The 25,920-nt window shown below is 35.4% G+C and overlaps 1 protein-coding gene across 1 annotated transcript in view; it reads left to right on the top strand.

Moving 5' to 3' along the window:
* Nucleotides 1–25,920, top strand: part of LOC134838921 (uncharacterized) — a 35,823-nt gene that overhangs the window by 7,633 nt on the left and 2,270 nt on the right. The window contains exons 4-18 of the mRNA XM_063854242.1: nucleotides 1,017–1,077; nucleotides 1,451–1,547; nucleotides 2,800–2,826; nucleotides 2,956–3,018; nucleotides 9,753–9,967; nucleotides 10,242–10,378; nucleotides 10,940–11,039; nucleotides 11,664–11,983; nucleotides 12,265–12,303; nucleotides 12,373–12,478; nucleotides 13,112–13,207; nucleotides 17,216–17,332; nucleotides 17,534–17,622; nucleotides 17,696–17,757; nucleotides 20,435–21,080. Coding sequence (XP_063710312.1) covers nucleotides 1,017–1,077; nucleotides 1,451–1,547; nucleotides 2,800–2,826; nucleotides 2,956–3,018; nucleotides 9,753–9,967; nucleotides 10,242–10,378; nucleotides 10,940–11,039; nucleotides 11,664–11,983; nucleotides 12,265–12,303; nucleotides 12,373–12,478; nucleotides 13,112–13,207; nucleotides 17,216–17,332; nucleotides 17,534–17,622; nucleotides 17,696–17,757; nucleotides 20,435–21,080 — 2,175 coding nt within the window. The remainder of the gene's footprint in view (nucleotides 1–1,016; nucleotides 1,078–1,450; nucleotides 1,548–2,799; nucleotides 2,827–2,955; nucleotides 3,019–9,752; nucleotides 9,968–10,241; nucleotides 10,379–10,939; nucleotides 11,040–11,663; nucleotides 11,984–12,264; nucleotides 12,304–12,372; nucleotides 12,479–13,111; nucleotides 13,208–17,215; nucleotides 17,333–17,533; nucleotides 17,623–17,695; nucleotides 17,758–20,434; nucleotides 21,081–25,920) is intronic.

Raw genomic sequence — 25,920 nt, 5'->3', positions numbered from 1 at the left:
TTTTTTGAGTTGCTTCCGAATTTTTTTTCACGTTTCAACAGAAATTTTAGTTCTGTTGAAAACTACTCTACCGAAATTCAAAAAAGCATATCATTTTAAAAAGCGCTTACTTCCTACTTCCCTGTGTGCCTGCATAATCCTTTTGTAGCTTTGCACTTTACCACACTGTCTTTAACCTTCGAAAAAGTCTGTGGGGGGAATATTCGACCCATATTTATGTGTTTTTTTGGTTTTCTCAAAAACTACTCTCAAATCTGAGATTTTGTGTTCAATGGATAGAAGGCGTTATGGGTTGCTCACATTATGGCCCTCGGAAGAGACAATAATTGGTTTAGTACTGTCTTTTTACTATTTAAAACTATTTAATTTCTTTTTCAAAAATGGGACTCTCTAATCTTGAGCATTTGCAGTCAATCGAAACTACAATTTTTGTGGATTTCTGCTCAAGCGGCTACGCCCAGATATTTTTACCCAAAAAGGTGTGAGACCCTGTTTTGATATGAAATTGTTTAAGCGGCCACGACCTTCTCGTTGTAAAAAAAGTGAAAGATTTCGAAAAAAGAGGTTTTTAAACTTTTGACCGTTTTTTAGAAACTTTTTTATTTTCATAGAAACGATCCTATCAAACTATCCTATCGAAATGAAGGGTTCAATCGAAAGAATTGGTTGCTTTTTTCGACTTATTAAGTTTTGTTATGATTGTGTTGTATCGCTAGTGGTGCGCAGCTCAGCTTCGCCTCTGTATAAAATTTGATTTTCCTACTCAAGAAAAATTATAGCCCTTTTTTATAATTTGCAAATTAAACGAAACAAGGATTTAAAAATTTCCAAATGCGATCGCTTGACTTGGGAAATCGACTTGAACTTTTTACTACTTCAATTTTTGTTTGCTTAAGTTTCTCATTGAAATAAATTCAAATGAATGTGTGAATTTATTCAAATGGACGTCACTGCCTCGGAAAGATTCCTTCTGACTTTTAATTTTTTATGTAGGAACTTATGTTGTTCTTTTTCAGATACGAGACTGATGAAGAAGAAATAGCATCGGACGATCATCCAGTAACTTCAAGCAGACCTGTAAGGAAACAAGAAATGATAGTTGCTGCGAATTGCCCTAAAGTGTTTCGCCCACAGTTATTTTCGCATTTTTTCGAGTGGGAGAGGAGCTGTGTCAGTCGAACCCTCCTGGCGTTTATTTGTAGTTTCTCATTTCCTAGGAAAAGCTCCCCCAAACAAAGTTTCCCTCAGCTGTGTTGGGAATAAGTAGCTAACTTCCAGTCATTATTTTAACTTATTGTAGATTTTAATCGATGACATGTGTTCCTCTTTTCAAAAGTTATTTCTGAACTTATGCTGTTGTAGAATTCCAACCAAAAGCTCAATGCCATTCTGAAAAATTTGTTTTGTTTTCGTTGAAGTTAACTAGTTAAACTTGGATATCTTTTGACAGGGAAGTCGTCGTGTGAAACGTGCGACGTCTGCGCCTCTCTTGGACGAAATTGGGTACGACGAAATTGACGGAAAATCACGCTCAAGCAAAAAAGAAAGTAAGAAATTTGATTTTGCGATTGTATGCTCGGAGAAATTCTAAATTGATTATGAACTTGATAAAATTAAAAAGCATGCAGATTTTTAAGATACCTTCTCTGGTCTTTTTACAAGACTTCTTTTAGTCCCACGTGAAATACACATAATAGTTGATGCTAGGTAGTATAAACCTTAATTAAATAAATGAGTCGTTGTTTCCCTCGTGGATTTGTACCGCCCATTACGGCGAAACGCTTTGGTGGTTTTGTTTTGTACATGATAATTTCGGCCATGCTTCTGGGCTTAGAATTCTATGCAACAAGAGTGGATTATGGTAGGCCTCAAACCAAGAGTTCAGTGATACGGCAATTGTGAAGTACCGAAACTCTAAGCGCTCGACGCTCGTTACTTTAAGCACTGATGATGCTTTTTTGGGACTATTTGTCGCCCAATTGGTCTGCCTGGATAAAATTTGAACCATGTAATGCTTCCTGTTGAGTCATTTGCAGAACGAATGGCAAAAATCAAGCTAAGCTCAGATCTCACAAAATTCGACTATGAAACCAACAAATTTAGTTTAAAAATGCCAATAAGCTGTTCTTACATTTTTTTTATATAGTGATAGCCAGCTTGCGAAATCACTCAAGAAGTTGGTCGAAATTAACGTACCTAAGAAACTGTCTATGACTAGGCAATTTTGGGAGTTCTGCTGCAGCGATCTGTTATTACCCGAGTTTTCAATAATAAAGAGTTTTGAGAGTTTTTTTACCTATTGAGAAAATGCTTCCAATCATGGAAACTCAAATTACCAAGTAATAAATGCAGCGATCTTTCTAAAAAATAAAAATTAAATTACATTACAATAAAGTAATCGTTACTTTTTCGTAATCATGGCCGGTTGGTTGCCTATGCAACTGGTTTTTCAGTTCATATGAATACGCACCCCTTGCTTAGCGGCCTAGTGTGATGAACTGTGAGTAATAACGAAAAAATAAAATGACGACAAAGGCGTTTGTTTAAACTGCACTTGAAGACATTGAAAATAAACAGCTTCATGACCGCTTTGACGCACCAGTTCGTCAGTGAGAGGGCCAACGTGTTATTTTGTTCCCTGCTCTATAAAATAATTTTATCAAAAGATACCAAAATGTTGTATTTTTATTACATTTTGTATGTTGTTATTCCTATTTTTTTTACAAGTCATCACCGTGATGGTGATGCGAATTTCTCTCGTTGAAATAAACCAGCAAAAATAGATGTCTGTCTTTTTAGTTTACTCGAAGTTACCTTTCAACTTTCGTGAGTATCTGGACGTGAATAATTATATCGTTTATTGAACTGTTTTTGATTGGGATTGATGCTCACAATTTATTGACGTCGAAATCATTGAATGTTTGGAAAAAAAGTTGAAAGGAGTTGCTATTTCAGGTTTCGATAAACCATCTGGCATGAATTTCGATCAAGCCGTCCAAAGAATCCAAGAAATTCGAGGTACTTCAATTTTTAAAATTTTATCTCCGATATTACCTAGCAAAGTTTTTTACCTAGCAAAATTACTGATTTTATCAAGCGAAATTCAATTCGGTTTGTTGGAATATATTAGCAAAATAAACATACAAGGAAAGGTTGGTGAAGTTTCTTAATGACTTTAGCAGATAAACATTATGCAAATAAAGATAAAAATAAAAGCAAGAGAAGACATGGCACGGTTGATATTAAACATGGGGACTTCATTTTAGTTAATAACTATCAAAATGTGCATTTCGGAACTTCTTGTTGAAGCACATTTCTCAATAAATTTCTTTGATAAAACTAATCACTTAGCAATAAGTAAAAGCCAACTGAAACAAGAGCAGCCAGTTGTTGTCGAAGTAACACAAGTGTTCTCACCACAGTTGCTAGAAATTGAAATTCAATTTTTTTCTTTTCGTTTCATTGGGAATAAACCAGCATCCGATAAACCTGAAGACCATAGTAGCCTATAATTTAATAGATATTATGTGCGCTTTGCTAAGCTGGAGTCTGACGGAGACCAGTTTTTCTTACACGAATCACGTCTAACAGGGCTTGAATATGAAACCACATTTGACCGCTTACGTGCTATTTTTTTAGTTTGTCAACAGAAGACAGAAAACTTACTTACGCTTAAAAAAATGAAGAAAATTTTATGGACAGAAATAACGTATGACCTCGCCTAAAACTTTCAATAAAGATCTGGTAGTCGGAGCGTTTCGGTTGTTTCACGTTCTGGGCGTTTTCTGTGCAACTACTAGAGATTCACAGTTGAAATTTGTTTATCAGATAATAGCCGGATTAGAAACCGTAAAAAATTGTTTTCAGGCGTCATTTGGCCGTTCAGCTAGAGAGGTGTTCTTAGTGCCACAAAATCTCCATAAACAGCTGAAGCAGATTGAAAACTTGGACTTGGAAGTATTGGTTGAAAAGCCAAGTATCTAAGCTAGGCCATCTTTTCTTTTTCTCTAAATTAAATACAAAAAACTTCTCAGATACGAAATAATAAATAACTCAGATTTTGGCATTTTTTAAAATATAATGGCGAATTTTCAGTCAATTTCTGTCTAAGAGCTTAAGAAAATTTTAACTTCTCTTTTAAGCGAAAATAAACCTATATAATGGCCTAGCTCTAGCACTAACAACATCTATGTGAAGCATTCTAATTGAATGGCCAAACAACGCTTGAAAACAATTTTGTACGGCTTTATAACCGGCTATGTTCTGATAAACAGTTTCATCCATCATATATCCAAATTTCTACCGTGAATCTTTTGTAGTTGTGCAGAAAACGGCAGAGACGTAAAAAGAAATAAATTTTTTGTTTATTTCAACGTTTGAAAATTAAAAGTTAACTTCTATGTACCTTCTATGTCCCGTAATTGTAGTACTCCTCAATTCACTGCGCACAAATTTTATCTCTTGATACCCTGTCACTGATAAAAAGTCGTTTGAAGAAACTTTTTGATTCCTAAATTCAAAAGAGAGGAAAATTTTTGAAATAAGGACTGGATTTTTGTTGTGCAACGGACTGTTTTATTCAGAAGACTAGAAATAGCATGTTCTCTTGACAGCCAACAAGGGAAACGGGATATCGTGTGTAGTTTTATCTGAGAGCGCATACCAGTTGTTAAAGGAAGCTCATATGGCATTGAGTGCGGCGTCATTGAAAATTTTTGACTTTTTCAGTTGTTTTTCAGATCTCGAAAAGATTCCACATGTTTTATAAGTTTTTCAGAAATATTATCAGGCGATAACTTATTGATAAATTTTAAAAATTTTGTCCGAATACTTATTAAGAGTCTTTGTCTGTAGAATCTTATTTAGGTCTCTATGATTTTTTTTTTCAGAGAAGTCCTAAAATTTGTTCAGGCTCAAATTTACTTTTTTGCGGCTTGACATTTAGTTTTTTAAGGTTAATTTTTTTTACTTTTTTAAAAGGAAAACAAACTCCATTTTCGAACTGCAAAAAATAAAGTTCACGAAAAACGCAATCGACTTCTAATTTTGAAAGTGGAATTTAAGTATCAGAGTTCCCAGCAAAAAAGTTTAACATAATGATCCAGTTATTTCAAAGTGGGTTAATTTTATCAAAAAAGTGTCAAACCTAAATTGTTCTGAAAATTCAAAAAGCTTGAAGGACTGACTTTTCAGAAACAAGTCATTTTTTTCGATTTACTTGCGTTCATTGACTCTTTTCCAACTGCCTGTTGGCTATGTTCTTGTTTTGCTCTACCAGCGCTTCTGTTCTAGTATTATTCCAATTTTGATTTAACTAAATTTGCAATTTTCCATGTTCATTTTTGTGTTACATTTGTGTTTAGTGCGTGTGAAGAATTAAATTCATTTCAAATAGCATGAACAATTATCTGCCTACCTAATTAAAGCGAATTCGCTGCAGTCTTGTTTTTGAAAACAGCATATTTGAAAACAGCATAATCCAGCAATTTTTGTTAAGCTGTTGGACAGTATTGGTTCTTGGTCCGATGCGATAGTCCAATGTTCGAATCCCGTAATCTTAAGATCCCTTTGTGCATTGAACCTGATTTTCTTTCATGGTTTTCGTAATTAATCGTGGGAGCTTGTTTCTGTCGCGATGTTGCCTGTATCTGCGATGTGCAGCTTAGGGTTAGGACCTGTGTTTCATAATTTTCACTATTCTACGCCTTCTTAAATCTAAATATGAGTCTTATTTTAATGCACTGCTGCTCCGAACGCAACGCCAGACTTGATTGGTTTTTATGATCGTTGTCAGAGCGTACTGTGCTATTTGCTCTGGAGCCCGCTACTGTTGTCATTCTGACCTGACCGCAGAAAAAGTGGAGGGACATCGAGTCATTGTTTTGCTTTTCACGCAAATTCAGACAGGTTGGAGTGATACATCGTTAACATGATATTTTTAACATTTGTGTTAAAAATTGCAACAATTTTTTCCTGTGTCGGAAACAGATTGTCGTAAATGTAGTCTTACTTCTCGGGAGATTTCAGCAAAAGTCATTCGTTAAATTTAATAATGTTATACATTTCACTTTTCTAAATTCATCATAAAGTCTTGTGGTTTTTGCTAAAGCTGTTTTTGCGAAATTTGATTTGCGTATGAAATACAAATTCTGTTATATAAGTTATTGTTAGCAAAGAAGCTAAAATGCCTGCGTATCTCCAATTTAAAAAACCGAGATTGACAAAACATTTACGAAAAAACGAGGATAGCTGGTTACTGTGCAAGTAGCACAGAATGTTTCGACCATAGTCTTTACGCTTGGGATAAGCAAGCGTAATCAAACGAGAATATAGACTTTTTCGGGTTAATATTTAGTTTAACAAAATCAGTTGAATTACTTCTTTTCACTTCTCTTCTGATCTTCTCTTCACTTCTCTTCTTACCTTCTCTTAATATGTTCCAGGTTGTTTCGCCTTGGTCTGGAGGTAAAGCAGTTGCCTCTGCACGCTATGGTCTAGGTTTCGAGTCGTGGCCGGATCTTGTTTTTTTCAGTATCAAGGAAATTGAAAAAAAAGTTCCGAGAAAAATGAGTTGTTTGTTTTTCGTTTGTTCGCTTAGGTTTTGTCGGCTAAATTGCCACAACGGATTCTGCTTGTGCTGTAGACAATTTTCCTTGTAGTTGTTAGTGCAAATGTTGTTCATTCTAATTTCCAGGGTGGACTTGAAAGATTTCAAAAAAAATTCATAAATTTTTTTTTCGGCTCAGTTGGTGTCTGCTCAAAGAGTGTCGGCTTTGTTTCTTTTTAAAAATTTTGTTCCGTTGTTGCTGATATAAAATTCAAGTGTCTAGCATGTTTGCCTAGAATGAAATCCTATCAAGACATATGAAAGTTTGTATGACCTAGTTTTTTTCGAAATTTTCTTTTTCGGCTTTTCATGTTTTTATTTTATGTTAGTGCTGTATCGCAAGTGGTGCGAAGCTGCGCTTTGCCTCTGTGTAAAAAAAAATGCAACAAAAAGTTATTTCAAATTTTGTTTTTGTTTTTTTTTTTCGACCTGGTGTGATAAAAGGAGCTGAACAAAAAACTTGGGCCTAGGTATTTTCGACAGTCATAGTGAAACAAGCAAATTGAAAAACAATTTTTGTAGAGAAACTACTAGAAAAACCAACAAAAAGATTTTAACAATTTTTTTTGAAATTTCTTGAATTTTCGATTATTTTGATTCCAAAAAGCCGCTGAAATACTAAAAAAAACTAAGTTAAGCGAGTAAACTATGTTCTTACGTTTTAAATTAAGCTATTGTAAGCTTTTAAGCCATTAAAATAAGGCTGCTCGCTCGCGTTATTCGCTCGAAATAAGACAAAATATCAAAAATTTCTCACCGGTTTTTCTCGACGCTGTTTTTTTTGAATTATTTAATATTGTTCAAATTACGATTGTAAGGGATTTACTACGATATATCGTTCAAAAAACCGCTGAAATACGCGCGTAAACTAAGTTTTTACCTTTTACTTTTTTTGAGTGAAAACGTTACTCGAGTAAAACTAAGTTTTTACGTTTTAAAATAATCATCGGGTGTTTTATCAATCCGATGATTATTTATGGTGCCTGATTTTTGCGTTGAAAACGAAAATAAAAAACTAAAAGTTTCACTCTTATCAGTGATCGGAACAACAACGATAGTCGGTTACTGGGCAGTTAGCACAAAATATCCGACCTTAGTTTGAAAAAATACAGCAAAGTTTAGTAGTTTTTTCTTGCAAAATTCAAATTAGTGTAGTTTTTTTTCGGCGTGGTGTAATAAAAGGAGCTGAGCGCACAACTATAGCTTCCACAGTCATAGTAAAACAAGCAAATTAAAAAACAATATTTGTAGAAAAATAACTAGAAAAACGAAAAAAATCAAACAGATGTTCAGAAAATGTTTTTTTTTTATTTTTTGAAATTTTTGATTCCAAAAAGCGCTAAAACAATCAAAAAACTAACTTTACTCGAGAAACTAAATTTTTACGTTTTAAATAAAGCTATTGTGAGCCTGATCGCTCGCTTTATTCGCTCGAATTAAGACAAAAAACCAAAAATTTCAAACCGTTTTTACCGACACTGAAAGTTTTTTTTTTCTTCAAATTTTAGGATGTCGTTTAAATTACGACTGTACGGGCTTTGTAATGAAAAATATCACTCAACTCTCTCCGATGATAATTCGTGGTAGCTGATTTGCATAGAAAACAAAAAAAAGAAAGAAAGCTAAAACACTTTAATACAAAGTTTCTCCCCCTTAACAATGGTCGGAACAACAAGGAAAGCTGGTTAATGTGCAGCAAGCACAAAAAAATTTGACTATAGTTTTTAAAAAATACAACAAAAATTATTGTAGTTTTTTCTTCCTAATTTCCAGTTAGTGTAGTTTTTTCGGCGTGGTGTGATAAAAGGAGCTGAACGAAAAACTAGAGATTCGGCATATTCCACAGTCATAGTGAAACAAGCAAATCAAAAAAGCATTTTAGCAGAAAAATGACTACAAAAACGAAAAAAAAAATCAAAAAGCTATTCAAAAATTTTTTCAATTTTTTTTTGCATTTTTGTGAATTTTTGAAGTTTTTGATTCCAAAAAGGCGCTAATATACTCAAAAAAACTAAGGTTACTCGAGTAAAACTAAGTATTTACGTTTTAAAATAAGCTATTGTAAACCTGATTGCTCGTTTTATTCGCTCGAATTAAGACGAAAAACCAAAATTCGCAAAATTAAGACTGTAAGGGCTTTGTAGTGATAAACACTCATTTCTCTCCACTGATTATTTGTGGTAGCTGATTTTGCGTGGGAAAAAAAAACTAAAACACATTCGATCACAAACTTCCTCCCCAGTTTTCAAATGGTCGGAACATTATCATTTGTGTAATTAACCTGCCAGAGGTTCATTATTTAAAGCTAACTAAGCTATGGCTATTTTAAAAAAGTTCATCTTGCTAATGGCAGAGCGCTGGCGACTTGAGCTCGCAAACATTTGGTTTCTGGACACCATCACTATCTATGCTCCGCAACATAATGTCTGTTTTTTCTAACTACTGCCTTTTTCCAGAAGTCTTTGTAGTCTAAACATTTAGTGCTTTTAGTGCTACTTACAGAACAACCAGCTACTCTGGTTTTTGCATTGAATAAGGTTGAGCATTCGGAAAATAAATAGATGGTAGATTGTTATACAGTTAATTCCGAAACTCCTTTCGCTAATTATGTCGTACTTTTTTCGGATTTCTTTAGTTATCCGTTGTAACTTTTGCTGAAAATGGGCTCTTAATTGCTGGAAATCTTCTCGAATTTCCATTTATTTTTGGTAGATTTGGGCTCAAGTTTGAAACCGATGGTCCGGAAGGGACTTCAGAATTATTCAATATTCTGTAAGCAAAGTAATATTTGATCATTTTCATTTCGCGTGAATCGTGATCCATCATTTTATTGAATCATTTTCATCTTTTCAACTAGGTTTATGAGCAGAGAATTTTGCTCCGCAACATTCATGTTCTGAATTTTGCTCTGAACATTCTATGAGGAGAAGTGGAAGTGCAAAACTTCAAACCATGAAGTTTTGATCGATTTCTTTGTAACGTTTGCTTCATTAAAATGATTTGATATTGTCGCCTGCTTATTAATCATCATGTATGAGTCATCTACGTTTTTGCCCGATCAAATTTAATGAAAATTGAAAACTTTAATTGCTATCAAAAAAAATCCTGTGAAGCTGACTGTGAAGTCACTGATTTGATGTTTCAGTCAACGAGCATCCAGAAGCCCTTTGTGAGAAAGTCAATATCTATGAGTCACACTTCTCCTGGTTCGTGGAAGTGCAAGTAGACAAAGGTGTGAAGGTGGAACCCTCGGGCCGAGTGTCGTTGAAGAACTCAGACAAGGTCGTGATTGGAATACGGAAGAGTGATTCGCTGCCTGAGATATGGGTTATGGCCACTAAACCAGAGCTGAAACAGAAGGTAGTTCTGATTGGGGCTAAAAATGTCATAAAGACTTGTCCAAGCACTTCTGAAAGTGCTATTTCTTAAAGTTACAATAGGAGACAAAAACGGAAAATGAGAACAAGGACTAATTTCATGCAAGGACTAAATATCTCCTCATTTACAATAAAAGACAAAAACAGAAAATGGGAACAATGACCATCCTGATGCATGCAGACATTTCTGACTCTTCGAGTTATTGATTTGGGAACATGTTATTTCCACCCGACTGAAGCTGAAACTCTGATTTCAGGAAACCTTTGAGCCGAAGAAGTTTAAAGTTGAAGAAGATTCTCCCATCATATTTGAACCCTGGAGACTAGAAAGAAAAGGTGAACGCAAATGTGAGGTCAAAGTCAGCGCAGATGACACACACTACGTCGCTTTCCTGTGAGCAATTGTCTTATGTAAAATAAACCTCGTCTTATGTAAGATAAACCTGTAAAATAAACATTTGGCTGTCCCAGAAAAGTTTCTATTTGGGTTATCTCTTGAGAAAATTTTTTGGCAGTCGAGTGTATTGAAAGCGGTTCAAATCATTGTGAACATAGAATTTTGTATTGTTAGCGGTTATATTATGCAAGAAAGGTACCTGCTCTTATAAAAAAGAAATTGGCATAACTTTGACGAAAGTCGAGAGTAGGGGGTGATTTCAAACTTCGCTGAGAACGAAAGAGAACAGTGGTACATCGACATGCATGAATGCATAAAACCCATCGACATGACCCAACTTTTTGGATCTCTCTTACTATTTCCCCCCTTTTGCAATAGGGGGATATTCGTTACTCGATACAAAATTCACATGGGCTTAATCGTTAAATTAGTTCATTATAGGGGTGGCAATTCACTTCTAGGCACTAAAGGGGGGGGGGGGGGAGGTTAGGTGAAGAGATCCACTTTTTCTGCAAAGAGCCAAATATTACAATATGTTATTTTGAAGCTCTATTTAAGGTTCACTTTAGACTCCATGGGAAAAGCTGATTTGCTATACTCGAAGATGTTGGAAGCTTCTAACCACATACTCTTCAACTCATCAATGAGTCATAAACTGGTATGTGAATTGAATATGACTCATAGAAGGTGATTTTCATTTTCTTTGAAAATATTAGTCGTTATTGAAATTACTTCTAAGTAGTTCAAGAAATTGAACAAAATAGGTTGACATTTTAGATGTTCCATGCTAGTTTTCGATTCGAAGACACGGACACTGCTGCTCTTTTATGGCTTCTCTGTCGAGATGAGCAGCAGAAGTTCTTCTGTCATTTCGTTCAAATTAATTCTTTATACTCGTTTGGTTTAATATGTACATAAAAGCTGAAAACCAGAAGTCAGCATGCAGTAAGCCATTTGAAATGTAGCAAAGAAAATAGTTGAGCGTTAGCTAGATCATGCATGTAATTGAAGTGTGAATCGTCCTGGTGAAACTATTACACCATTGAGATTGCAAGTACAGAACATGTTCATTCCAAGAACATACGCAATTTATCAAAATTCTAGGCTGTTTGATGATCGCTTTGATAAGGTACATTTTTCAGTATGGTTGGAATAAACATGACGTAAAACAGTAAACTGAGATCAAAGATTCTGTCTGGATTCTAGATTTTGCTGAATAATCAAAAGAAAAGATTGAGAAACATAAGTTTTTTTTTCTAAATTGTAAGTTTTTGATTTAAAGGAGTTGGTGGAAAGGAGACAAAAGTTGCAGGAAAAGAAAAGCACGATTGAGGAGTTGATGAGTAGCAATGTGTCGAATCGTTTTTGCTCCGAGTGTTGTTCCAAGTACCTCGGAGTCTTCGATCTTTGGTTCTCTCCCGCCTCCTGGACCATGGTGTGCACCAACTGCAGCAACTGGCAACGCCGATTCATATCCTCAGCTAGACATCTGTGGTTGGACGATTTCAACCAGTCTACTTGGAGGGCCATGGTAGCAACTTCGAATGCGTTCATGAGTAGATACTGGTACAGTGAACTGGACCCAGATCATTTTCTGGACGGGTTTGTAAATTCGCTGTGATCATTTTTTGGTGAAAGGTTTGGGCAAAATATAGAAAATTGGTATTGTTTCTAGACAGACGCGTAAAGAGTTTTTAATTTCATTTTGAGTTTTTACATTTTTGGTATAAATTTTGAGAACAGGTTGCATCATCCACTCATTCAGAAACAAAAACAATCTGAGCCCCTTCAATTGTCGCGTAAAGTCTCTAAGATATGAACAAATAATAGGGCAAAAATAAAAATGCGGATAATAATGTAACGTTGAATTTTTGTTGCTTCAGATATGAGCTGTTGAGAGAAGAGTCTTCTTCTAATCTTAGGTAAGTTAAATACGCGACTCGAAACTCCCAGCATCTTCATTTTTACAAAAAAAGTGCTATGATTTTCAGGGAGTGTGTTGCGGAGAGGCATATCTACGGGAAATATTGCAACTTAAAATTTTCAAATCTCCAAGATGCCAGCTTTGCAAGTAACTTGACGTCACATAACTCACAGGTGATTTCCTTTTGTTCATTTGTGCTCATTCACCATCAAATGAGTCTTTATTTTAAAATTCAAGTTAAAATATTACCTATTTCGATAAAAACAACATAGTGCGCTTGTTCAATTATTTTCAATACAGTGAACAGATCATGAACATGATCAGACTCTTGTACCGTTTCCGCTCACCCTCATTTCTTAAATTAACTTTTGTTCACGCGGTTCAATTAGCATGAAAAATGACATTTGGCGTGCAGGCTTACCCAATTAGAAACCTCGCACATAATTTGGTAAAATTTGTGCCCCCGCTGTAAAATATATACATATACCATTGGGGGTGGAGGAGTGACCGAGTGGGAGGGAGGTGGGAAAGGTTTGGAGAGTTTGTGCCTAATTTACATGAATGAGTCTAATTATTTGAATAAAAATCTCATGATGACGGATCGTAGAGTCCTTGAGTTGATAATATTCTTTAAGTAGAGCTCAAACTGCAGCTTAAAATTCGACACCATTCAAACGACATCCTTTGTTTTAACCAACTATGCGCTGTAACTCTCGTGTTCGAAATCTGAGCCCCTATTTGTGGCCATGGCCTTCGAACATCCTCCCAAGTGTAGTAACTATAACATTTTTTTATGATCATTTTAGACACTGTACAGACTTCTGCTGGAAAATGAAAAAGATCTTCCTCAGATAGTGGACCAGGTTTTCAATGGGGTGTCTCTTAACGAAGTGCATAGAAATGTAAGTTGGAAAGCGAGGGCTACAATTTTGCTCATGAGTCTCAGGGATTCCAAGCAATGAGGATCGAAAAAGTTTCCCGTGGTACTGTTTTTCGACATCCACTTTTCAACTTTTGTGGATACTCCTGTGGTTGGCCAACCCTAAAAATTGTATAGACGCATTTTTTGGCAAAATAGGGTCCTTATACTGTTTTGGGAGAGCTTTGTCAACCAGAAAAAAGTCAACAAATTGTTTTATTAATTTTTGAAATGTTTTTCCCACCCTTCTCTCACTCGAGAAAATCACAGATCCAACCCCTAAAAATGTCTACCAAATTTTATTTTTTAAGTGTTAATGTTAAAAGTGAAGATACTTAAAAAGCTTGTGTGAGTTTTTTTCAATTATCGCTTGTATTTTATCGTTGCCGATTCCCTATGTTTATTTTTTTGAGTCTTAATAAACGAAGTGATTTTTAACTCAAATAGGTCATGCTGATTTTTTTTCAGGAAAACTTAACTTTCGGATTTGAATTTTCGTGGTTTGAATTTGATATCTTTTTGATATGAATTCAAATTGATTAGCTTAAAAGAAGGGAATTATATTACGCACTCCTGAGAAACATGAATGACTTCAAGTTTTAAAAGTGGATATTACTTTTTGAATTTCCCAACAAAACAAAAAATACCCATAAATCCAGATTTCTCTAACTGGGTCAGCTAATTTAAAAAAAAACCTAACTTGATTTTTTTCTTGAAATTCAATGTCGTAGAGCTTTTAAGGTTTCGACCTCTGAAAGTGGAGAGGAACTCTTTCCTCGTGTTTTTTTTCAATTTCGCAAGGTGAAAGCGGTTTGAAATTTTTTCTCAAAGAAAATTCGGTTAGAAGTTTTTGCATTTAGCCTAATTTCGAGCAATTGAAGGGAGCGAACCGAAAGCGTAAAGCATACATTAAGCTAAAAAATAAGTTTTAAGCTTAATTAGATTGTTTTTGAAATTTCATTTAGGGTTCCCAAGCTTATCGCCCCGCGTTTTTTTTCTCTTACCCCCTCTCGTATAAGCACAGATTTAGATATCCCGTTTACAATTTACCCCCGTTTAATGCCAATTGTTAGAATCAAAATGAAACTTACTTGAAAATGATTGGGAACCTTTGCGACGGTAAACATCAACGCTTTAATTGTGAAAAGTTTTGGAAATGCGGTTTAGGTTTGAACAAAAATAACTTTACTGATGGTCTAGATTTTGATATTAACTTAAAAACTAGTCCGACCGATTAAAATTAGTAACTGCAATTGATTAGAATTTTCCAAAGTTGAACATGATCTTGACAAAACTGTTGTCAATCATAGATTAATTGGCTGATTTTGAAAGAAATGATCAAAAATCTGATCTAATATAAGCTTTATTCAAATACCGATCTTTTTAAAGTGAAATTTTTTAATTTTCCGGAACATCTAAAATTTGTCATTTTTTTAAATTGTCGTCATACAACTCAATGTCTAAAAAGGTTTACCAGCCCCTTGTCCCAAACGAGCGATCAATTTAACGAGGATTAAACAGCTGGAGACAGCATTTTGTAAATGCGATTCAAGACTAAGCGTTTTTTACGTCTCCGGGAGGCCGCAAGAAGACGTCTTTTCTCAATAAAAATTGGCAAGCAAAATTTTGAAATAAAATTATATACAAAGAACAAGAGAACAATTATCGTACTCAAGTTTGTCATAGCGCAAAAAATGCAAATCATTTTTTTTCTGCGTAAACATGCATAATATTCTGCACTTTTTTGCTTGGCTTCTGGTACTTTTGTTTTTGTTAAATCGGCGCCCTCTCGAGGCGTTATAACAATTGAGTTTTTAGACGGATGCGTTTTTTTGCAAATTTATAATTGATTTCCATATGCTAGGATGGGAACAACTGAAAAAGAAAAAAGTTGACAAACAAAATTTTATTATAAAATTATTAACAAAGATTGTAAGAACAAATATGTAGCTCAAGTTCACCATAAAGCGAAAGAAATCCAAATAGTTTTTTTTTTGATAAACATGCACAATGTTCTGCATTTTCTCGTCAAGGACCCGTTACTTTTTCTTTTTGGCGAATCGGTGCCCACTCAACGCGTTGTAGAAACTGAGTTTATGGACGGAAGCGTCTTTTGCAAACTTGCAATATTTTCCAAATGCTTGGATGCGATCTACTGAAAGATGACTGTAAACCATAAAGTCAGCCCTCTGCAGCCCTTGTTGTTCTGGCCAAACGGAATTATGCCGCAATTTTTTAATTCCGTCGTGAAAAGTGGTCTAGTACTTCTCGAGTCAGGACTAGGCTTTTATTGTAATTGTATCCGAAATGAAGGCATAGCTCTGCAACTTTTCCGGACGGTGCTAACATATACTTTTCAAATTTTCTCGGCTATTTAATCGTATGCCTTTATTATTTCTTCATCTTTTTCAAAAACCATTAAAAGTAACATTTCAATTGCTAGAGCGAACACGTGGTTTTGTTTCGTTATCTTTTTTCAATTCGAGACCTGCGATCTTCCTCGTATAATTTTTGGGAATATGAACGAAGCATTCTGACAGCTTGAACTCCGAATTATTTGTGAAAGGTTTGAATAGCGGCCTGCTCAAAATTCAGCAATGTTTTCCAGGTCTACCATCCGAGGTTAATTTTTAGGGCTTCTAAAGATCGATGGTATAATTTTTTCCGTTTTATTTGGTAAGGAGGCCTACTTTCATGCGGGGGCTATTTTCTAAAGTGTCAAGAGTCAAATTGATGTATATTTTTTGGGATGTTTTCAATGTTCTGTCAGCCAACCAAAAGTTTGATTTTGCGAGCACATGTAGCATTTCCGGGTGGCCGAACAAAACAATTCGTTCGTGATCATTTCATAATCCGAAATTTCTGGTTGCTTGGAAGACTGGTTAAACTTGTTTGTGTTGCTTGTGCAAATGTTGTGCAGTTCAAACCATTTTTTCATCAGTTGTCTGGGCTAAACGAGTAGCATTATTGCGTGCTAAGGGCTGAATTGCGTTTGCTACAGTTGGGGTCTTAATATCGCTCAGATCTACGATGTTTTTCAAAACTAGTGGAGCAAAAGGTTTTCATACGTAGAATGACCGTGGTTATGTTCTACCACGTTTTTTTGATATTGTCTTCATCTGTAATTGCTGTTGCTCGACATTTTTGAGCTTGATATTTTGAGCAGTTCTACTTCGTTTGTTTTTTTTTTGTGTTAAAGATATTACTCGTGGCCTGATACCGCTAGTATTTGTTTGCCATCCAAAGATAAGGTAAAATGAAAGTACAGTTCAAATGTTAAAGCTCTTTGAATGGTATAACATTGGTTAAAGTGTAAGGCAGTATGATTTTTCTAAAACTTCCAAGCTTTTTTTGTTGCCTTCAATTAGCACCATGTAGGTTATCTGTTTCAATCGCGTGAATGAAAACTTATTTCTTTGACTGATCGAAATGCAATTGTTTTTGAGTGACTAAATGCCTCAAGTGAATTAACATAGGCTCCTCTAGCCTCATTTAGTACACTCATTTGGAATTCTACTATGGTGGTAAAAGGACTTAATTTGGAACAAATTATGGGTATCAAAAAGGGGTTAAATTGTTGTGGGGTAATTCTATTATGGGTGTTATAAAGTAGGGGTTAAAAATAGAGGGTTAAATAACGTGAGCTTAAAGAGTAAGACACCTCATTAATTTTTTTTTTCTCGCTGGAAAAACAAAAAGACTCAGACAAATTACTTTCGAATTTTTCTCTAAAAATGTTTATTTTCTGTTTTGTTATGAATTGCTACAATAATTGCAGTTAACTGAACTCAGTATTAGTTTTCCAGACTAAGTTTTGTTTTTCTTCCCCCTACACGCAGATAATTTTTTCAACAAAAAAAAAACAATTTTGAACATATTTTTCTTACTGGTTGAATTTGTACAGAAATCAGCTAAGTTTTTTGAATCTCTGAGAGGTGCTTCAACGAGGTGCTTCGACTTCATGCACTCTCTTATATATGATCTATTATAGGAAATAAAGATGAGAATGGGTGATGACAAACATCATCAAGAAGTGATGAAGTTTGTGGACTTCCTCGACAACACCAAGTCTATATTGGAAAAAGAAAGCGATTACATCACACCACCGGTACCTGTTTTTTACTTCAAATTCTAATTAACGAAGTGTTCACACGCGTATGAATCCTTCTTTGCCTGATTCTCAATAACTTTATGATTATGCATAACGAGAAGTTAATTTACTTTTAGAATATAATTGACTGCCAGTTTCACTGCCCGGCTTTGTTAATGTATCAATTGACTAGAATTTCAAGTTATTTGTAAATTTCAGAGTTCGAGCTGCATCGAAAGCTTCTTCAATAGAAACGCTATCTTGCGATTAGTCACATTTGTCTACTCGCCCGAAAAAACAGCAAATGCGTTAGTATTATTTAATTTCAATTTTTTTTTTTAATTTTAAATTGTTTCTGTTTGCAAATGTAATTTTTTATAGGTTACAGGAGTGTGGGGCTAAGCTGCACAAAAGAGAAATGTTCCAGGTCATTCCATACCCAAGTCAGTTTTTGATTCTTTTTGACCGACGATTGAAAAGGTTTGCTACGAAGAAACTTAATTGTTTTTTATATTTTTAAACATGTAAAATAAAGCGCCTCAAATAGGAAAAGTTGCTTGTAACGTACAAGACCTTAATGAGACCAATACGTTGCCCAGAGATTATTCGTGTCCAGTTTCTTCCCACGCTTCGAGCATGTCTTCCTTGAATCACATACGAGTTTTTCGAAATCTTTCCATGTCAGACATCTCAGAGATGAAATCCATGGGCTCCCTATACACTGAATGCGAACTACTCACTGTGCGCGACCATCATGAAAATTTTGCAGTCCAAGTTTATCTGAAATTGTTCCTTGATTTCATCTACTTCTTTTTTTTTATCATATGTTACCTTTCTCCCAGATGAATCAAACGCTATTTACACTTGCGAAGCAATGTGTTAATAGTACGAACTGTTTTTTTTAAACCTAAGTCGCAAATATTGTTGCGACTTTTGTTGCGACTACTATATTTGGTGCAATATTTGCTGCATCGAATTGGCATGACAGCTTAAATGTTTCACTTTTACAGCTTATTGATAACGTGCTTTGACATTGGAATAGTTATAAGTTTACACAGTTGATGCATTTTTAATTCATCAAGTGAACCGAAAAAAGCTATGTGTTTCAAACAACATAACAATAATAAAATCTCGGTTTCAGAAATTTTCTAACTCTATGTATCTCGCAATTTTTTGAAAGCATATCACACATCATGAGGCTTTATGCTTTGCAATTCATTTCATGCAAAATTGTATCTTTTTGTATTTGGTGCATCGAATTGGCAATTTATTAGCATATGGACGTGCGTTGTTGGTGGCTAGTTTTTGGGGATTATAAGCATCCGTGGCTGACTGGTTAGTGCGTGAGACTCAAATTTGCTAGGTCGCAGATTTATGGTAATTCCAGTTTTTGCTAAGCCTCTTGTTTTTGCAAGTTCGAGACTTATTTCTACTTTTTCTTACGTCACTTGATAGAGCTACTTTTTGGTCATGTTTTCGCAAGTGTTAGCGAAGCGCAGCTTCGCTTCTGTGTTTCAGCCTAATTTTAATCATGAACTCGGAGCAATGTTTTTAACTCTCTTAATGATGACTACGACAGAAGCAATTTCATGTAATCTATGACACTACCTTTTCTAAAATTACTAGCTCAGATTCGGTTAGAGAACTAGCTCAGATTCGGTTACTGTCGGTTTTTTAGACTACCGAGCTAGCGAGCGTATTGTATTAGTATGAACTTACTTTTTTCAACCTAACTCGCAAATAAAAGTGCACAGTTGGTTTCACTTTTGCTATTACCATCACGATCTGTAGCATTGGAAATTTCATAGCTCCTGTTCTTTGCTTTATTTGTGGCTAGTGTTTGTAGAATATAAAGGGTTCGTGGCCGAGTGGGAAAGACGTCAGACTCTTAATTTCGAGGGCGCTGGTTCGAATCTCATGAAAAAAAATTCTTCGACTCTCCTCAACTTGGCCTCTCCTCTGTGTAAATACCTGTTTGAAAAGATGTCCCCGAATTGTCCCTACAGTCATACCCACATAAGTCTGCATCTTATTAACTGTCTCATAAACTGGACTGAACTTACCTGAATAAACCTCCAGCCACCGCCATAGCGAAGTTCTTTAGACTCATTTCAAGCTCGACAGGCAGTTAAAATTGATAACCAACATGCACCTCGAATAAATAACCAGTCTTATGCAGTCTTATTATGTATCATAATCAAGCCCTTTCCGTCATAATTTGAGTTGCAATTCAAAGCTCCCGAAAATTGTTCGTTTGGTGTTGATTTAGGGTATGTTACCGTTTGTACAAAATGTAGTTATTACTTTCATTTTATTTAAATATATATAGTTTTTTTTTTTCAAATTTCAGAAGTAACTGTCGATATTTGGAACTGTCAGGGATTCGATCCTCTCACCAACGAAATGGCCCCCCTTTGGTATTATTTTATGACATCCATTTAAGGCCGACCAATCCTAAAATTTTTCTAAGGCGCCTTTGGCGGCAATGATAGTGTGTGAGAATAAGCTCTCACTTGACCTCCAGCTTCAGGTCTACCACAACCTGACCAAATTTGGCTGCAATAGTGGTACCACGTAAAAGTTCTAGACGCAAAAAAACGGCCTTGAGTCGCAAAAAAAAAACAGCTTCGCTCAGCAAAATAACACTCTGGAATGTGGGGAGATAATACAAATGGACTATCCTCGACAGGACTGTTAAGGCCTACTGATAGCTCCTCTGCGATTCACAGGAACTACAATTATTATTAATAATATTGAAGGGAAACGCGCGCCAAAAATACGCAATTATCCATCAAAATTTTCCAAAGTGCTCAAAAATGACTTTTTGGATTTTGACCTATTTTTTGAAATTGCCTGCGGCGCAAAGTTTTTGGTCAAAATACGGTGATCTTCATAGTGTGTGAGGTGTTCTTTTTTTTCAAATTCCCCTCCACTCGAAAGAATTCTAGATCCGGCCCTGGATTCTAGTACGATGTTTCATTGCCAAAATTTTTTATTTCAATGCGTCCATTTTCCCACAGCATTTCGCTTATTTGCGAACTTAGCTTGTTGGTCAGAATAAATTTGATGTTGATCGAAAAATTATGTTCTACTTAGACACTTCACTTCACTTTTTTTTAGAAAAGGAAGATCCAAATCTACCAGAAAACGCTCCCAGGCCAGAATTCTTCATGCCTTCAGAAATGATAACACCATTTTACGATTACTTCCTACGTGAAACGTTTCATTCTAATTTTAGTCGACCCGATGAAAAAATTAATCGGCCTAGAATCATAGGAACTGCAAATTACAAATTGGAGGACAAATCTGAATATTTTTCTAGCAAATGCTGTGCAATTTTAGACAACTTCGTTTTGTACATTTTCCCATCCCTTTCAACTCCGGCTAACTGTCTGGAAATAGACTTACGTTTTGTATACAGAGTAATTCATCCAGAAAGTTCAAATCCACGTCAATCTGTGTTGGATCCAGCTTATCTGTTAAAGATTGATTATTTCAACCCAAGAAAAGCAACTGAGAACAAAAGCTTCAGAGTTCTTTCTTTGATGTTTAAAGACGGAACAGAGATGAATACTTGGAAAACGCTGCTTTCTGATTGGATAAACATCACCCAATCACCCTTACTTCATCGACAGCCAATGGAGTGGCACCATTTCGGCATATTTTGTAATTACGCGATATCTATTTTAATTGGTGAAAAGCTGATGACGCCCACTTTTAAATCGGAATCGAAGAAGCACTGGTTAATCGCATCTTCTAGTGACCTGTGAGTTGCCTTTTTAGCTATATTATTAACGCTCGCCAATCCCTGACATCTAAAGGCATTGAATAAATTGTGTTCTTTGGTTCTTTGATATGACAGAAATATCTTTTTAACCGTAATTTTGGCTGACCTAAAACTTATGTAAGATAACATTCGAAAAATATCCTAAAAGTCCTTGAAACTTGAACACATTCAGTCAATTGAAAAAATTCAATGTCATATATGATTATACTTGCGATAGCAAGTGTTTTGCAACCGGATGCTAGACTTTTTCACGGAAATAGCTTAGTTCACAAGACTCATATCCTGGATTCGTTCATCTCCTAAGTCCTCTCTGCTGTAAATAATGCAGCAGACATAGTTTGAGCATGTAAGCATTTTAAATATCCGTCCAACTCGAAATTGGCTTTTTATGTCGGTTGTAATTTTTTGTTTCCCTTTTTTTAAAACTTTTTTTCGACCTTATGGTTTTGGTCAAAACTATATTGGCCTATTGGCCTCATATTGCGTCATTTGAAAAGCGAAATTTTTTTTTGTGTACATGTGTGTATGTGTTTTAAGGGGAGGAAGACTTAAAAAGGTGTTGTTTCTTCTCAGGTAATTTCGGCTTTGTTACCATTTGGTAAATTTTGTTCCAATGTTTATTTCAAATTCTATTGCCGTCGCATGTTTTTTTTTTCACAACTAGCTTGATTCATTTTGATTTTTTTACTTAGTGAACTAGTTGTATTGTATCGCAAGTGATCTTTCTTGATTGTTATTTGTTTCTTTTGTATTAGTTAATCTTTGATTGGCCCTATTTTTTCTGAGATTCGTGTAAGTCGTTCTGTGCTCCGAAATAGTTCGAATCAATAATGAACTACAATTAATCAGAATATGTTCAAGGGCTAAATAGTTTGGTTGTATTTTTCAACAGTCAGTTTTCTACAGCAAGGTTCTAGATACTCCACGACTGAGAAGTGCAAGGTGCATGTATTATTGCGAGCGAGGCCTTCGTTTTTAAAGTTTTTGTTAACAGGGGATAGGCTAAGCTTGCAAAATCGAAGAAATTATGGATGCCTGTCTTTATACAGAAGTTATGACAGATAACCTACTTGGAACCATCGAGCACTTCAACCGGAGAAGAAACAACGTTTTTTTCAACAAGACAAGAAACCAAAACATACTTCCAACTTGGCGAAACGTCGGTTTTGTAAAATTGAGGTTGAAATTCTGGACTGGCCAGCACAGTCACAAGATCTTAATTCCATTCAGCGGTTATGGCACCACCTATTTGCAGTCTTTTTGCGTTGGAAAAGCTGAAGGCATCATAAATACTAGGAAATTATTTTTCATACAACAAATAAGCTATTGACAAACTAATTCGAAATTGTAGAAATCCAAGATCTGTGGTCGCAGTTTTCACTAGAGAACTGGAAAACTCGGAAGGTGTAACAGAAAATGATTCTCAAGCTGTCACCAAATTTGCTGCATTCTAACGAAAGTTAGTACACAATTTGAATTAAACGACAACACTTCGGAATGAAAATCCAGCAATTTCCCATGTTTTTTTTGTTCAAAATAACCGTATAAAATTTAGAGGAAATATGAACAATTATATGAACTCCACAGTCTTGGCTATGCATTTTTCAAGTATTTACCTGACTGGTTGAACAGCTATTCTAGCAAGTGTGAAAATGGAGCTTGCATCAGAAGAAACAAAGCCAAATAACTTTAACCAAGGTTATACGTTCAGCAACCAAGGGAATCAGCTTACATGGAAAACGATCCCAAAAACAAACCAGAAAGGCAGTTTGACGAAAACTTTGTTACAATCAAACATTTTTGCCCTCTAGATTTTGAGCAACACTATATTGGGCGTTGTCCCGTTGTCCTTACATCAAATAATAAAGCTAGCAAAAGAGAAATGACTCTGGTTCAATTTCAGAGCCAAGTACCTTGCTTTTCCTTTGGTATTTGGGGCCTACATGCGTCTTGTTTAACGAATAAACGAGGTTCAACAAAAAATGCAACGAAATAAAGAACATAAAAGTTATCAACCCACGCAACAATAGTACAGACAATAACGCGGTAAACGAAATTCAGAAGACAAACCAAATCATTGTTGTTTGCTAGTCCTGATGGCATTGCGCGCTCATGTGTAATAAAACAAACTTAGGAACACGGCAAACAAAAAAGTTTTCTAGACCTCACTAGAGAATTTTCACCAATTTTCAAACGAGAGTTTTTATGAATCAGCAATTTGACTACAGTCGCACCGCTAGAACAAGTTTTCGATGACCAAACAAGCAATCGAACAACTCAAGTATTCAATCTTTGCTTAAAAAATGGAACTATCGTTTCGCTTCACTTGAGGGCGAAACGATAGTTCCATTACTTAAATCATGACAAATTGGTCTAAATTATCATTTTGTAATGACCTCTGTTAACCAGTCGAAAAAAATCGAAGTTCCAAGAAGTCAGCCACTCTCAATCGACAATCCACCCCTCTCAGCTGCAAGTCAGCCGCTTTCGTTTTAAATTTCATGATAGTGTGCTTTAACTCAGAGTTCATAATTTAAAATATTTATACGAGGTAAATCAATAAACCATTAAATCGCAGGGTGCACAGGTAGATTTTTTTGCTTACAACTCCCTCCCCCCCCCCCCCCCGATAAAAAAAATATTTCATTTGACCATCACATCATTAAAACAAAACAGCATTTCTACTTTTATTTAAAGCAGTCAAACCAATCTGACATACCATTCCAAAATTTTCTCGAAATTGATGCAAAAAAAAACAGAAGACCCGTAGCATGATTTTTCATTAAAAACTTTTATCCAATGAGTTCTTGGAGTCTACTCTTTTTCACTTTAAGAAAAATCTGTTTTCTTAGTGAGGTTTCACCGCAAAATAACCCGATATCTTTTTAAATAAATGACACCTCGCTACTTCATCGTTAATAGTTTCCCGAAAGCTGTTAAAACTCGTATTCGGTTTAAATATGCCCGTAATGCCAGCAGGTCTAGCAGACAAATTACAATAAACGCAACAGAAGCAACTGCTTAACCTCGGAGAACCGCTAGCGCTTACAACCGCCACTAATCTCTAGCTGAAAAAAAGGCTCTACGTTAAACCGCCTCAAATCAGCAGTTTGACTACAGTCGCACCGCTAGAACAAGTTTTCGAGGACCAAACAAGCAATCGAACAACTCAAATAGTCAATCTGTGCTAAAAAAATGGAACTATTGTTTCGCTTCACTTGAGGGCCTGCAACGAAACTCGGCGACGAGATATCACATTCGACGAAGCTTGGTGATGTTGAAATTACCTCAACTGAAATGAGCCTGTATACAGCTTCGTAACGCTCTATTTGAATTTTTATCCGCTTATTCACTAAAGGATATTGACGATATACTGCAACAGGCTCTGCCCTTCGCAAAGAAAATGTTCGATACTAAAACAGAAGAAGATACGAGAAGTTTTACAACAGATTCCAAGACGATGACTCCTCTGTTACCTCAAGTCAACAAACGGCAATCTGACATCAGCAGCAACCTGCACTCTTTGGCTATTTTAAAACCCAGCTCACAACTTAACCTAAATTATTGCAAAATCAAGGACAAGTTTTAACACGTCTACTTGAAGCTTTCACTCATATCACTTCGTTTTCGGCGAACCTATGCAAAACAACTACATGTCGCTTAATTTTTCGCCACTGTCGCAAACACACGAAAGTCCACAACCGAATTTCTGACATAATGAGAACCATTATTTAAATTTCCGATGCACCTCGACCGACTTTTTTTTTCATTTTTCCTTCTTCGACGCAAGTTCAAGAAAACACCACCTGCATCAAGATATTAATTTTGATACGCAAAAATTGCGATGGTACGCAAACCCCATTTTTGACAGCACTACTGGGAGATTCAAGGCCCGGACCATCATTCAAGCAAATCAATGCGGTGACGACAGTTTGTTTACACTTGCGAGCTTAAGCGATTGTAGTTATTTGTACGACTTCTTTTTTTTAATTGTTGGGCCACTCAGTACGCTCCTTTACGGATTTGAGATAGCATGTGATGTGACATTCGATTAGTAATCAGTTATCACAGTTGATTCTTTTTTGATTTATTGAATGAAGCGAAAAAAAAAGTTTTTTTCCAACTCACAATTTTTTCAATTCAATGTATCTCACAAAAGTTTAGAAATCATAGTTTAAAAAAGCTTGACCTTAAGTTTTTTGTTTTAATTCATGTAAATTTATCTGTTTTTATATTATAATTTATACCATGAAAAAATTGTATGAAGTTTTATTTGGGGCCACTTTTGCTGCATCGACTTGGCAATATATTACTATATGTAGCTGCTTTATTTGTAGCTATTGTTTGCAAATTTTTAGAGCATGTAGTGCAGATGCAAGGACAAGAGGCTATAATTTTCCTAGTCTTAGGATCGGTTCCGATACAGCAAGGGTTTTATTTTTAATGTCTGTGCTTTTTATATATTTTTTTCTTATTTCCTTTTATGGAGTTACTTTTTTGTCGTTTTTCGCCTCCGTAATAACAATTGAAGGCAACTGAGAAAAATAAACAGTGCCGAAGTGACAGCGGTTCGAGAAATGCTTATTCCGATAACCCTTTAAGCCAATACAGTAAAATGCTTCAAATTGCCTGATGAAACGCTCTCGAGCTTCAATGGCAATCCACTACAATGAACTAAGTAGTTTGAGTTTCTCTAAACAGCATTGAGATGCAACCCAAGGATGACACCTGTAGAAAAAAATTGCTGACTTCGCGGTTGGAAAGTTGAAGACATCGTTGAAAGCTATGGAATTAATACTACAAGTACAAACAAGTTATA

This window comes from Symsagittifera roscoffensis, chromosome 1 (genome assembly GCF_963678635.1).
Source record: "Symsagittifera roscoffensis chromosome 1, txSymRosc1.1, whole genome shotgun sequence".
Classification (NCBI taxonomy): Eukaryota; Metazoa; Xenacoelomorpha; order Acoela; family Convolutidae; genus Symsagittifera; species Symsagittifera roscoffensis.
The sequence above is the reverse complement of the archived record's forward strand: the minus strand, read 5'-3'. Positions and strand labels throughout refer to the sequence as shown.